At 42.9% G+C, this 15297-nt stretch overlaps 1 protein-coding gene across 1 annotated transcript in view; it reads right to left on the bottom strand.

Annotated features, from left to right (window-relative positions):
* LOC122548642 (adhesion G protein-coupled receptor F2-like) overlaps positions 1–15297 on the bottom strand; it is an 80668-nt gene that overhangs the window by 18370 nt on the left and 47001 nt on the right. Inside the window, exon 10 of the mRNA XM_043687476.2 lies at positions 6167–6334. Within this exon, the coding sequence (XP_043543411.2) occupies positions 6167–6334 (168 nt within the window). The remainder of the gene's footprint in view (positions 1–6166; positions 6335–15297) is intronic.

Below are 15297 nucleotides of genomic sequence, written 5' to 3'. Positions count from 1 at the left end.
ATTATTGACTATAGCAAGTTATGGTTGAAGCCATAACATAGAATGTTTTTAGAAGGAGTTAGATATAATCCTCAGGTTTAAAGGGATCAAAGGGTAGGGGTCGAAAGCAGGAGCAGGGTGCCAAGTTTATCACCAGTTATGATCATACCGAATGGCACAGCAGGCCCAAATAGTGAAATAGCCCACTCCTAATCCTAGTCTCGATGGCTCTATGTAACTGAGTAAGCAGCATTCATTATTCCACAGTAACTCTCATATTATCCCATTGACAGTGTCATTCAATGCTCACTATATCTAACCGAAAACTACAATGTCTTTTTTCACTTTATGTCTTGCAGATACCAGCAGGATGTCCACGGTGGGAAAATGATGACCTATATGCATGTTGCCCTTCAGCTCTGAGTTGAATACATTATTTCAACTTGGTTAGGATATCAATGTTAAAAGAGATTATAGCACAGAAGCCTTTAGTCTGTGGTGAATATTTTATTTCTGCCTGTTGTCCTTAACTGAGTAATATCGCAATGTGCTTTTCGTTTTCTGTTTCATGTCATATACATTGGGACATTTGAGATATGCAGGAACTTGAAGAGATTTTAAGAGATATAAAAGCTTTTCTCGGGAGTTCAGTGTTCTTCATTTTTCCAGTGGCAGTTGGTGTGGGAGGAGCAACAGCAAAGACCAGAGGACTGACAGGAAGGTAAATTTTAAAAGATACAAAAGCGGAGTGTACACTGAGCAGGAGCGGACATGGGACTGCTAAGTAAGTGAGGCTTTATATTTGGGTAGGGGGTGGAAAGGGAACCGGCAGGCAGTGCAGGGAACCCCATGGCCATTCCCCTCAACAACAAGTGTACTGTTTAGGATATTATTGGGGAGGGTGATGACTTACCAGGGGTAAGCAATGGGGCACAGGTCTCTGGAGCAGATTCTGTCCCTGTTGCTCATAATTGGAAGAGGAGCAGAGCATTAGTCATTGGGGACTCCATAGTTAGAGGGACAGACAGGAGGTTCTGTGGAAACGAGAGAGACTCACGGTTGGTGTGTTGCCTCCCAGGTGCCAGGGTTCGTGGTGTCTCAGATCATGTTTTTGGGATCATTGAGGGGAAGGGGGAGGAGCACCAAGTTGTATTCCACATAGGCACAATGACATAGGTAGGAAAAGAGATGGGGATTTAAAGCAGAAATTCAGGGAGCTCGGGTGGAAGCTTCAAGCTAGAATGAACAGAGTTGTTGTCTCTGGTTTGTTGCCCGTGCCAGGTGCTAACGAGGTGAGGAATAGGGAGAGAGAGGAGTTGAACACATGGCTGCAGGGATGTTGCAGGAGGGAGAGTTTTGGATTCCTGGATAATTGGGGCTCTTTCTGGGGTAGGTGGGACCTCTACAAACAGGATGGTCTTCATCTGAACCAGCGGGGTACCAATATCCTGGGGGGAAATTTGCTAATGCTGTTTGGGTGGGTTTAAACTAATTCAGCAGGGGGATGGGAACTAAATTATAGTTCAAGCATACGGGAGATTGAGAGTAATGAAGTCGGAACTAAGATTTCAAGATCGTAAAAAAGCACCAGCAAGCAAGAGGTTGATTTGAAGTGTGTCTACTTCAATGCCAAGAGCATCCAGAATAAGGTGGGTGAACTTGCAGCATGGGTTGATACCTGGGATTTCGATCTTGTGGCCATTTCAGAGACATGGGTAGAGCAGGGACAGAAATGGTTATTGCAGGTTCAACGATTTAGATGTTTCAGGAATAACAGAGATAATGGTAAAAGATGGGGTGGTATGGCACTGTTAGTCAGGGACAGTATTACGTTTGCAGAAAGAACATTTGAGAACTCATCTACTGAGGTAATATGGGCTGAGTTTAGAAACAGGAAAGGAGAGGTTACCCTGTTGTGAGTTTTCTGTAGGCCACCAAATAGATCCAGAAATGTGGAGGATAGGAGAGCAAAGATGATCCTTGATAGAAGCGAGAGTGACAGGGTAGTTATTATGGGGGATTTTAACTTTCCAAATATTGACTGGGAATACTATAGTTCAACTATTTTATATGGGTCAGTTTTTGTCAAATGCGTGCAGGAGGGTTTCCTGACACAGTATGTAGACAGGCCAACAAGGGAGGAGGTCACATTAGATTTGGTACTGGGTAATGAACTCAGTCAGGTGTTATATTTGGAGGTAGGTGAGCACTTTGGTGATAGTGACCATAATCTCGTAATGTTTACTTTTGCGATTGAAAGGAATAGGTATATACCACAGGGCAAAAGATATAGCTGGGGGAAAGGCAATTATGATGTGATTAGGCAAGATTTAGGATACATAGGATGGGGAACGAAACTGCAGGGGATGAACACACTTGAAATGTGGAGCTTATTCAAGGATCAGCTACTGCATTTCCTTATACGTATGTACCTGTCAGGTAGGGAGGAAGTTATCAAGAGCAGGAACCATGGTTTACTAAGGAAGCTGAATTTCTTGTTAAGAGGAAGAAGGCGGCTTATGTTAGGATGAGATGTGATGGCTCAGTCAGGGTGCTTGAGAGTTACCAGTTAGCCAGGAAAGAGTTAGAGAGAGAGCTAGGAATAGCCAGGAGAGGATATGAGAAGTTGTTGGTGGATAGGATCAAGGAAAACCCTCAGGCTTTCTCTAGATATATCAGAAATAAAAGAATGACTTGAGTAAGCGTAGGCCCAATCAGGCATTGTAGTAGGACGTTGTGTGTAGAGTCAGAGTCAGAGTGGAAGTGCTAAATGAATATTTTTCATTCGTATTCACAAAGACAATGTAGTCGAGGAGAATACTGGGATACAGGCTGCTAGACTAGATGGGATTGAGTTGCATTAGAAGGAGGTATTAGCAATTCTGGAAAGTAAAAATAGATAAGTCCCCTTGGCCGGATGGGATTTCTCCTAGGATTCTCTGGGAAGCCCTGGAGGAGATTGCAGAGCCTTTGGCTTTGATCTTTATGTCCTCATTGTCAACAGGAATAGTGCCAGAGGACTGGAGATTAGCAAATGTTACTCCCTTGTTCAAGAAGGGGAGTAGGAACAATCTTGAAAATTATAGATCTTGGAGTTTTACTGCAGTTGTGGATAAAGTGTTAGAAAGGGTTATAAGAGATAGGATTTATAATTATCTAGAAAGGAAAAAGTTGATTGGGATAGTCAGCACAATTTTGTGAAGGGTAGGTCATGCCTCACAAACCTTATTGAGTTGTTTGAGAAGGTGTCCAAACTGGTGAATTAGGGTAAAGCAGTTGATGTGGTGTATATGAATTTCAGTAAGGTGTTTGATAAGGTGCCCCACGCTAGGCTATTGCACAAAATACGGAGGCGTGGGATTGAGGGTGATTTAGCGGTTTGGGCCAGAAATTGGCTCACTGGAAGAAGACAGAGGGTAATGGTTAATGGGAAATATTCATCCTGGAGTTCAGTTACTAGTGAGATACTGCAAGGATCTGTTTTGGGTCCACTGTTGCTTGTCATTTTTATAAATGACCTGGATGAGGGCATAAAAGGTTGGGTTAGTAAATTTGCAGATGACACTAAGGTTGGTAGAGTTGTGGGTAGTGAGAAGGATGTTGTAGGTTACAGAGAGACATAGACAAGCTGCAGAGCTGGGCTGAGAGGTGGCAAATGGAGTTTAATGCGGAAACATGTGAGGTGATTCACTTTGGAAACAACTGGGCTAATGGTAAGATTTTTGGTAGTCTAGATGAGCAGAGAGATCTCAGTGTCCAGGTACATAGATCCTTGAAAGTTGTCACCCAGGTTGATAGGCATACGGTGTGTTAGCTTTTATTGGTAGAGGGGTTGTGTTTCAGAACTATGAGATTATGTTGCAGCTGTACAAAACTCTGGTGCAGCCATATTTGGAGTACTGCATACAGTTCTGTTCACCGCATTATAGGAATGATGTGAAAGCTTTTGAAAGGGTTCAGAGGAGATTTACTAGGATGTTGCCTGGCATGGAGGGAGGTCTTATGAGGAGAGCCTAAGGGATTTGAGGCTGTTTTCATTAGAGAGAAGGTTGAGAGGTGACTTAATTGAAACATATAAGATAATCAGAGGGTTAGATAGGGCGGACAGTGAGAGCCTTTTTCCTCAGATGGCAATGGCTAGCATGAGGGGACATAGCTTTAAATTCAGGGGTGATAGATATAGGACAGATGTCAGAGGTAGTTTATTTACTCAGAGAGTAGCAGACGCGTGGAACCCACTGCCTGCAACAGTAGTAGACTCACCAACTCTAAGGGCATTTATATGGTCATTGGATAGGCGTGTGGATGAGAATGGTTAGATGGGCTTTAGATTGGTTCCACAGGTCAGCACAACATCAAGGGCTGAAGGGTCTGTACTGTGCTGTAATGTTCTATGTTCTATGAACTCATGCACAAGTTAGGTGCACTGCAGCAACTCATCACCAACTCCTTGAATTGCAGGCCAGCAACTGCCGCACTTGGAAATGCTAGTTTTCCCAGATAGGCTTCAATTCTTACATGATAATCCTTGGAGTATAGAAAGGCCTCACAAGAATAGCTGTGAGGTATTTCATGTGCGAGTGTTTGGGCAGCCTGCAATTCATATACAATAATCTTACAACTAAAGGAAGACCTTGAAAGACAATGTTGTGAAGGGTCCAGCTAGCGAAGAAGTCTCATGAAACAGTGTATCCTCACCATCGCAACCAGGAGGAAGTCTATCCCCCATAGACAAATGCCTCATATACATGGCCAGGTTTGTGTAGATGAATTTTTCTTGCTTTTGACTGATAAGATTGTACTTATGAATTTAAAGCCACAGCAAGCTATGGTTAATGAGTATTTATGTCATACTCATCAATACAAAACAATTGCAAAAATCACATTTGGATAAGGCTGACCTGGCTAAAACTTCCATCTAGTTTAATAGATAAACTTGAACCAACTAACAAGATTATGAATTTTAGCTTTCCTTTAAGTTCCTCCTCCCCTCCTGGCAGATCTGGAAGATTCCACTCAATTATTTCATGGACAACATAGCTCATCAATTTAGCTGAAAACTAAGCTTCAATTAACTGTTTGTTGATTTTGTTACTGATACTGAGCCCAACATGATCAATTAAAGCTCAAATCATTTAATTATTATCTTATATGATTACCCAATTTTTGATCTCCCCAACAGGTTCTCTATATTTACAGTATATTTTGTTATTTGAAATAGCTTAATGAGGTCAGCTCTCAGCCTACTCTAAAGAAAGAAGTACCAATTGGGTCAATTTTTCCTGTCATCATGCAATGTACGAATATTGCAGCCCAATTCTCTGCTAGCTACTTTCTGTATCAGGTCCAAAGTCTTTTCCCTGGTTCTACATTGTATAATAGATTAGATTAGATTGCTTACAGTGTGGAAACAGGCCCTTCGGCCCAACAAGTCCACACCGACTCGCCGAAGCGTAACCCACCCATTCCCCTACATTTACCCCTTTACCTAACACTACGGGCAATTTAGCGTGGCCAATTCACCTGACCTGCACATCTTTGGACTGTGGGAGGAAACCAGAGCACCCGGAGGAAACCCACGCAGACAATGTGCAAACTCCACACAGTCAGTCGCCTGAGTCGGGAATTGAACCCAGGCCTCTGGCGCTGTGAGGCAGCAGTGCTAACCACTGTGCCACCGTGCCGCCTATAGAATACATGACAACTTGAGAACCTGCCATCATGGTTTAGGAAGATGCTTCAAATTTGCCAGGATTAACGTTGCTGAGATTGAAATGTTCCTGACTGAACTGGATCTTACGTACTCAGATGTTCTTAGTTTAATCATTCTGGAGAACAAAATTCCGTTACAGCAATATAGATCATTTTTAGATCTTATAGTTAATTTTCAAACAAACTGTGTGAAGGTTTTGAAGAGAAGCTCGAATCTGCAGTGATGGATGTTGGCAAGCCAAAGAAAACTCATTTTCAATCAAAGTTGCACATTGAAAATTGAAACTCCATTGCATTACTAAAATGTGTCTTCACAGCCTCTCTTCATTGTGAATCAAAAGGAAAAGACATTCCTCTCACTCTATGTATTACAAGTCAAAATATGTAACAATTACATTTTCATACAAAAAAGGGCACAATGACTAAAAGTGCTACATTAAGTCCAAGATCTTTTTTGGAAGATTCTGATTCTTACCGTCATGTCTGTTTCCGTAACATTGACACCTAGATTTGAAATACTTGTCAATATGTCAACCACAGCTTGGATATTTCCAGCAGTGTTTACGTTGACCTCAGTAACAGCAATGGATAAATTCCGAAGAAGACTGGAAAAAATGTCTTCTAAATTTGAGCCTTTTGTCACCTAAGAAGTAAAAGTAAAAGTAAATGTGAGCACACAGCAACTTGACAGACTGGAAAAAACAAACAGGTAAATATTTCACATAGTCATTGTGTAACATGATGTTACCTGTTCACCCTCCATTCCCATTCTACCAATCATCAAATAAATTATTAGATTGGCAAAAAGAGAAAAACCTTTTGAACACCCCAAGTCAATTTCGAGGAAAATGTCAGGGAAATTCCTTTCTGACCTGCAAATGCCATTGAAAAAGTGAGGGGAACTCAGTGACTTTGTATCATCCAGTATTCAGTTTCTCTTTTATGTGCTGTAATATCAGGCAAAGGAAAGAGTTCAGCCTTCAAATACCACAATAAATCTACATTCACGCTACATGCAGACAACTTGCTCCAAAGACCGAAACCTTTTGCAAAAGGAAAGAAAAGCCCTGAGATTTGATTTCATTTTACTTTGATTTGAGGATGTGCCTGGATTTGAACAGTCATAGACTAGTAACTCATTATTCTAATTATTCCATTCAATCTCCCTGAAATATATACTTCTTGTATAAAGACAACAGTATAAAAGTCAAAAAACAAAGTAAACACTTTAGCTAAACTGTGAAGTAGAAATATTTGTAATGTTCAAGAAAATTCCATTACTATCACATATCATAATATAAATCTGGACATAATATTGTTGACAAGACCATGATAAAAGCATTGTATAAGGGCTAGTTTACTGATCTTTAGTTTTCATCAGATCATTCAATTTCAATACTCTATTTGTTCGTTTTAAGGATTTGCTGCATCATGCTCACTTATGACAATGCATATTCTTATCATACTTAGAACACACAATATACATCTGCTTTGTATTAGTGTCATATAATGCAAACATTGTATTTATTGGAACTTAGTATCACCTGTCAAATACTATTCACTTCACTATTGCATCTGATCTGATTACGTTGTTCTTTTCTTAACATTCATGCTGTTAACGTTTACATATGTCTTTGTCCCGTTCTCAAAATGGTGACAAGTTTCCCAAAGCCTTTACCCTAATTACTAAATTAGTTTAAAATTAACAGGAATAACACCAATCCTTGCAGTAGTCAACTTGTAACAAGTCTTCACCTGGATCAATTAAAGTCTTCACCATTAATAAGAAACTTCTGCAAAAAAAACGTAACCAAATGTTTAATCAACCCAAATCAACCCACATGTCAATTCCACAGGATGTTGTCTCTGTTTTTCAGTTTTACCTTCTCTTTCATTTTGTATTACTCTCTCTCTTCCAATTTTTGTTCCCTCCCTCTCTTTCTGTCTTGTCTCTGCTATCCTTCCCTATGTGTATATAGAACATAGAACATAGAACATTACAGTGCAGTACAGGCCCTTCGGCCCTCGATGTTGCGCCAACCTGTCATACCAATCTGAAGCCCATCTGACCTACACTATTCCATGTACGTCCATATGGTTGTCCAATGACGACTTAAATATACTTAAAGTTGGCGAATCTACTAATGTTGCAGGCAAAACATTCGATACCCTTACTACTCTTTGAGTAAAGAAACTACCTCTGACATCTGTCCTATATCTATCTCCCCTCAATTTAAAGATATGCCCCCTTGTGCTCTCCGTCACCATTCTTGGAAAAAGGCTCTCCCTGCCCCGTGGCTGAACACTTTAACTCCCCCTCTCACTCTGCCAAGGACATGCAGGTCCTTGGCCTCCTCCATCGCCAGACCATGGCAACACGACGCCTGGAGGAAGAGCGCCTCATCTTCTGCCTATGAACCCTCCAACCACAAGGGATGAATGCAGATTTCTCCAGCTTCCTCATTTCCCCTCCCCCCACCTTATCTCAGTCCCAACCCTCGGACTGAGCACCGCCTTCTTGACCTGCAATCTTCTTCCTGACCTCTCCGCCCCCACCCCCTCTCTGGCCTATCACCCTCACCTTAACCTCCTTCAACCTATTGCATTCCCACGCCCCTCCCCCAATTCCCTCCTCCCTACCTTTTATCTTAGCCTGCTTGGCACACCTTTCTCATTCCTGAAGAAGGGCTTATGCCCGAAACGTCGATTCTCCTGCTCCTTGGATGCTGCCTGACCTGCTGCGCTTTTCCAGCAACACATTTTTCAGCTCTCCCTGTCCACCCTATCTAACCGTCTGATTATCTTATATGTCTCTATTAAGTCACCTCTCAACCTTCTTCTCTCTAACGAAAATAGCCTCAAGTCCCTCAGCTTTTCCTAGTAAGACCTTCCCTCCATACCAGGCAACATCCTAGTAAATCTCCTCTGCACCCTTTCCAAAGCTTCCACATCCTTCTTAGAATGACTAGGGTAGGAATAGGTCCAGTCAAGGATAGTAGTGGGAAGTTGCGTGTGGAGGCTGAAGAGATTGGGGAGGCACTGAATGAATACTTTTCGTCAGTATTCAATCAGGAACAGGATATTGTTGTCAATGTGAGTACTGAGTCACAATTAAGTAGAATGGATGGCTTTGAGGTATGTAGAGAAGAGGTGTTGGAAATTCTGGAAAGGGTGAAAATAGATAAGTCCCCTGGGCCTGATGGCATTTATCCTAGGATTCTCTGGGAAGCAAGGGAGGAGATTGCAGAGCCATTGGCCTTGATTTTTATGTCATCATTGTCTACAGGAGTAGTGCCAGAAGATTGGAGGCTAGCAAATGTGGTTCCCTTGTTCAAGAAGGGGAGTAGGGATAACCCTAGTAACTATAGGCCGGTGAGTCTCACTTCTGTTGTGGGCAAAATCTTAGAGAGAATTGTAAGGGATAGGATTTATGAACATCTGGATAGGAATAATGTGATCAAGGATAGTCAGCATGGTTTTGTGAAGGGCAGGTCGTGCCTCACAAACCTTATTGAATTCTTTGAGAAGGTGACTAAGGAGGTGGACGAGGGGAAAGCAGTAGATGTGGTGTATATGGATTTTAGTAAGGCGTTTGATAAGGTTCCCCATGGTAGACTACTGCAAAAAATATGGAGGTATGGCATTGAGGGTGAGTTGGAGGTTTGGATTAGGAGTTGGCTGGAAGAAGACAGAAGGTAGTAGTTGATGGCAAAGGTTCATCTTGGAGTGCCATCACTAGCGGTGTTCCGCAAGGATCTGTTTTGGGACCATTGCTGTTTGTCATTTTTATAAATGACCTGGAGGAGGGGTTAGAAGGTTGGGTGAGCAAGTTTGCAGATGATACAAAAGTCGGAGGAGTTGTAGACAGTGAGGAAGGATGTGGCAGGTTACAGCGAGATATAGATAAGCTGCAGAACTGGGCAGAAAGGTGGCAAATGGAGTTCAATGTAGCTAAGTGTGAGGTGATTCACTTTGGTAAGAGTAATAAAAAGATGGGGTACTGGGCTAACGGTCGGATACTTGGTAGTGTGGATGAGCAGAGGGATCTTGGTGTCCATGTACACAAATCTTTGAAAGTTGCCACCCAGGTAAATAGTGCGGTGAAGAAGGCATATGGCGTACTGGCTTTTATTGGTAGAGGAATTGAGTTCCGGAGTTCTGAGGTCATGTTGCAGTTGTATAAGACTCTGGTGCGGCCGCATCTGGAGTATTGTGTGCAGTTTTGGTCGCCATACTATAGGAAGGATGTGGAGGCACTGGAACGGGTGCAGAGGAGGTTTACCAGGATGTTGCCTGGTATGGTAGAAAGATCGTATGAGGAAAGGCTGAGGCACTTGGGGTTGTTTTCATTGGAGAAAAGAAGGTTTAGGCGTGACTTGATAGAGGTGTATAAGATGATTAGGGGTTTAGATAGGGTCGACAGTGAGAATCTTTTTCCACGTATGGAGTCAGCTATTACATGGGGGCATAGCTTTAAATTAAGGGGGGGTAGGTATAGGACAGATGTTAGGGGTAGGTTCTTTACTCAGCGAATCGTGAGTTCATGGAATGCCCTGCCAATAGCAGTGGTGGACTCTCCCTCATTATGGGCATTTAAGCGGGCATTGGATAGGCATATGGAGGATAATGGGCTAGTGTAGGTTAGGTGGGCTTGGATCGGCGCAACATCGAGGGCCGAAGGGCCTGTACTGCGCTGTACTCTTCTATGTTCTATGTTCTATGTTCTAATGTGGTGACCAGAACTGTACACAATACCCCAAGTGCGGCCACACTAGAGTTTTGTACAGCTGTAGCTTAACCTCATGTTCCGGAACTCGATCCCTCTATTAATAAAAGCTAAAACACTGTATGCCTTCTAAACAACCCTGTCAACCTGGGTGGCAACTTTCAAGGATCTGTGTACCGAGATCTCTCTGCTCATCTACAGTACCAAGAGTCTTACCATTAGCCTAGTACTTTGCATTCCGGTTACTCCGACCAAAATGAATTACCTCACACTTGTCTGCATTAAACTCCATTTGCCACCTCTCAGTCCAGCTCTGCAGCTTATCTATGTCTCTCTGTAACCTACAAAATCCTTCGTCACTATCCACAACTCCACCAACCTTAGTGTCGTCTGCAAATTTACTAACCCACCCTTCTACGCCCTCATCCAGGTCGTTTATAAAATGACGAACAGCAGTGGACCCAAGTCTGACCCCTGCGGTACACCACTGGTAACTGGACTCCAGGATGAACATTTCCCATCAACCACCACCCTCTGTCTTCTTTCAGCAAGCCAATTACTGATCCAAACTGCTATATCTCCCACAATCCCATTACTCCGCATTTTGTATAATAGCCTATCGAATGCCTTGCTGAAATCCATATACACCACATCAACCACATCAACCTGTTTGGTCACCTTCTCAAAAAACTCAATAAGGTTTGTGAGGCACGACCTACCCTTCACAAAACCGTGCTGACTATCCCTAATCAAATTATTCTTTTCTAGATGATTATAAATCCTACCTCTTATAACCTTTTCCAACATTTTACCAACAATTGAAGTAAGGCTCACTGGTCTATAATTACCAGGATTGTCTCTACTCCCCTTCATGAACAGGGGAAACCACATTTGCTATCCTCCAGTCTTCTGGCACTATTCCTGTAGACAATGACGATTTAAAGATCAATGCCAAAGGCTCGGCAATCTCCTCCCTGGCTTCCCAGAGGATCCTAGGATAAATCCCATCTGGCCCAGGGGACTTATCTATTTTCACACTCTGCAGGATTTCTAATACCTCTTCCTTGTGAACTTCAATCCCACCTAGTCTAGTAGGCTGTATCTCAGTAATCTCCTCGACAACATTGTCGTTTTCTAGAGTGAATACTGTTGAAAATATTCATTTAGTGTTTCCCCTATCTCCTCTGACTCCACACACAACTTCCCACTACTATCCTTGATTGGTCCTAATCTTACTCTCGTCATTCTTTTATTCCTTAAATACCTATAGAAAGCCTTAGGGTTTACCCTGCTCCTATCTGCCAACAACTTCTCATGTCTCCTCCTGGCTCTTCTGAGCTCTCTCTTTAGGTCTTTCCTGGCTACCTGTAACCCTCAAGCACCCTAACTGAGCCTTCACATCTCATCCTAACATAAGCCTTCTTCTTCCTCTTGACCAGAGATTCCACTTCCTTCATAAACCACGGCTCCCGCGCTCTACAGCTTCCTCCCTGCCTGACAGGTACATACTTATCTAGGACACATAGTAGCTTTTCCTTGAATAAGCTCCACATTTCTAATGTGCCTATCCCCTGCAGTTTCCTTCCCCATCCTATGCATCCTAAATCTTGCCTAATCGCATCGTAATTGCCTTTCCCCCAGCTGTAACTCTTGCCCAGTGGTATACACCTATCCCTTTCTATCAATAAAGTAAACATAACAGAATTGTGATCGCTATCACCAAAGTGCTCACCTACTTCCAAGTCTAACACCTGGCCAGGCTCATTACCCAGTACCAAATCTAATGTGGCTTCGCCCCTTGTTGGCCTGTCTACATACTGTGTCAGGCAGCCCTCCTGCACACACTGGACAAAAACTGACCCATCTACAGTATTCGTAGTATAGTGTTCCCAGTCAATATTTGGAAAGTTGAAGTCCCCCATGGCAACTATCCTGTCTCTCTCACTCCTATCGAGAATCATCTTTGCTCTCCTTTCTTCTACACCTCTGGAACTATTCGGAGGCCTATAGAAAACTCCCAACAGGGTGACCTCTCCTTTCCTGTTTCTAACCTCAGCCCATACTACCTCAGTTGACGAGTTCCCAAACATCCTTTCCGCAACTATAATACTGTCCTTAACCAACAATGCCACACCTCCCCCTCTTTTACCATCTTCTCTGTTCTTACTGAAACATCTAAATCCTGGAACCTGCAATAACCATTCCTGTCTATCCATATCTCCGAAATGGCCACAGTATCGAAGTCCCAGGTACCAACCCAGGCTGCAAGTTCACCCACCTTATTCTGGATGCTCCTGGCATTGAAGTAGACACACTTCAAACCAACTTCTTGCTTGCTGGTGCCATCTTGCATCCCTGAAACTTGATTTTGGACCTCCCTACTCTCAACCTTTTCTATACTCAAACTACAAGTTTGGTTCCCATCCCCCTGCTGGATTAGTTTAAACCCACCCCAATAGCCTTAACGAATCTCCCCCCCAGGGTATTGGTACCCCTTGGGTTTAGATAAAGACCATCCTGCTTGTAGAGGTCCCAGAAAGAGTCCCAATTATCCAAGAATCCAAAACCCTCCATCCTGCACCATCCCTGTAGCCACATGTTGAATTCCTCTCTCTTCCTATTCCTTGCCTCACTAGCACGTGGCAAGGTCAACAAACCAGAGACAACAACTCTGTTCATCCTAGCTCTAAGCTTCCATCCTAGCTCCCTGAATTTCTGCCTTAAATCCCCATCTCTTTTCCTACCTATGTCGTTGGTGCCTATGTGGACCACGACTTGGGGCTGCTCCGCCTTCCCCTTAAGGATCCCAAAAACATGATCAGAGACATCACGAACCCTGGCACCAGGGAGGTAACACACAACCGTGAGTCTCTCCCGTCCCCACAGAACCTCCTATCTGTTCCCCTAACTATGGAGTCCCCAATGACTACTGCTCTGCTCCTCTTCCCCTTTCCCTTCTGAGCAGCAGGGACAGACTCTGTGCCAGAGTCCTGTGCCCCACTGCTTTCCCATGGTAAGTCCCCCCCCCCCCCCCTCCACCCCCCTAACAGTATCCAAAACGGTATACTTATTGTTGAGGGGGGTGGCCACAGGGGATCCCTGCACTGCCTGCCGGTTCCCTTTCCGTCCCCTGACTGGAACCGATTTGCCTTTTTCTTGTACCTTAGGAGTGACTACCTCCCTGTAACTCCTCTCAATAACCCCCTCTGCCTCCCGAATGATCAGAAGTTCATCCAGCTCCAGCTCCAGTTCCCTAACACGGTTTCGAGGAGCTGGATGAATATCATATTCTTCTCTGTTCAGTTTGTGTTTCTAACCTCCTCCACTGATTTATATTTTTAGTTTCTTCACTCCCTAGTCTGTGTTCCTATTTCTTTCCCTCTCAAGTTTATGATCTTCTCTCTCTCCTCACTTCCTAGTTGTGCTGATTTCTATCTACCCTAGTGCAAGTTTCTCGCTTTCTCCCTTTAATTGGTGGTTCACTCTCTCCCCTACCATTTGCTTTTTCTCTCTTCCTCCCTCATTGCTCTTTCAGGACACAGGATATCAAAATTTTTTCATTATCCCCAGTGCAATGATGAAGCTGCATTCCAAATAATGGCAGGAACAGCAAGACTTGGATGATGTGGGTTAGTTCCAAGCCATGAGCTGTTGGACTGTGTATGAGTGAATCAGAAATACAAGGACCATTTTGGTCCAGTCATTAGCACCAGCATGTAAAGAGGCCATCACTGTGGGCTTCACTCAAAGTGGGACTGTTGGTAACCCTGTCTAAACAGGATGGTATACATAACATAGTGTTCTTCTTTCACTTGGTGAAACAGCTTTCAGGGCAAGAAAGTGTTGTGGTGCAGTTTGTAGACAGTACAGAGTTTTTCAGTGGGGGAGGGTTACAGGTACTGAAATCAATGACTGGCATGCAAGGAAACTATTGTTTTACTAGACAGAGTTGAGCTTCTTCATCTATTTCTTGACTTGTGTCTTTCAGATGCTTTGATAGCTCAGGTGATGAATCTGGTATCACAAAGGACCGTTCACTTTGATGATCAGGTGGACACAATATTAATTCAGCTGAAGCAGTTAAACCTGAGATTAATCTAGGGAATTTTCATAGCATTGTAATTGTCCTGGTCTTAAAGATCAAAGGAATTTATTTGACCTCTATTTTTTGTCAATAATTATGGTCTAATCTTGACCAAGTCTGAATGTTTAATTTTCTTCTTGCTGGAAGTCCCTTGGGATCAAAGATAACTTGCTTTCAATCTAGTTTAATGGATTCTGAGATGAATGATACATTGAAAAGACAATCTTCAGAATCTGCATTGTGGGTTGCAGCTAGTGCTTGGAGGATTGAATAGCTGTATTGTTGGGGGATTTGTGTGCTCTCTCTGATGTCTTGACTTACCTTATGAGTGTGTCTGATGAAGTCTCTCTATTTGGTGCTTTCACCATAAATTCTCTCCATTTTGGTCTGTCACAAACCTAGGATTCTCATAAGTCAATGGGAATCTTTGGCTTCTTCAGGGATGTGTTGAAGTAATCTCTGAAAGATTTCCATTTTCCCCCATGCTTTAAATGAATGCCAATTATACCAATTGCATTTGCAGCCTGGTGATGGTCAAAGAAACAACATGTCTGGCCAAGCACAGCAGGTATTGAGTTAATTATTATCTCAATGCTAGGCATGTTAGATTGGGAAAGGATCAACTTTCTTGTCACTAGATTTGGAAAAGATTGTCCAAAGGCACTGCTAATGGTACTTCGCCAATGGTTTGAGATGCTAAGTATTAGATACTTTAACTTCAGTGTCTGTGTGAATTCAGGTCTACCAAACAAGTATAAATTCTCATCTGTAGGTTTAAACTAGCTAGAAGCATTCT

The sequence above is a fragment of the Chiloscyllium plagiosum genome, unplaced genomic scaffold (genome assembly GCF_037043375.1).
Source record: "Chiloscyllium plagiosum isolate Xiang-an unplaced genomic scaffold, Cpla_swu_hap1 HiC_scaffold_3, whole genome shotgun sequence".
NCBI classification, from domain to species: domain Eukaryota; kingdom Metazoa; phylum Chordata; class Chondrichthyes; order Orectolobiformes; family Hemiscylliidae; genus Chiloscyllium; species Chiloscyllium plagiosum.
The sequence above is the reverse complement of the archived record's forward strand: the minus strand, read 5'-3'. Positions and strand labels throughout refer to the sequence as shown.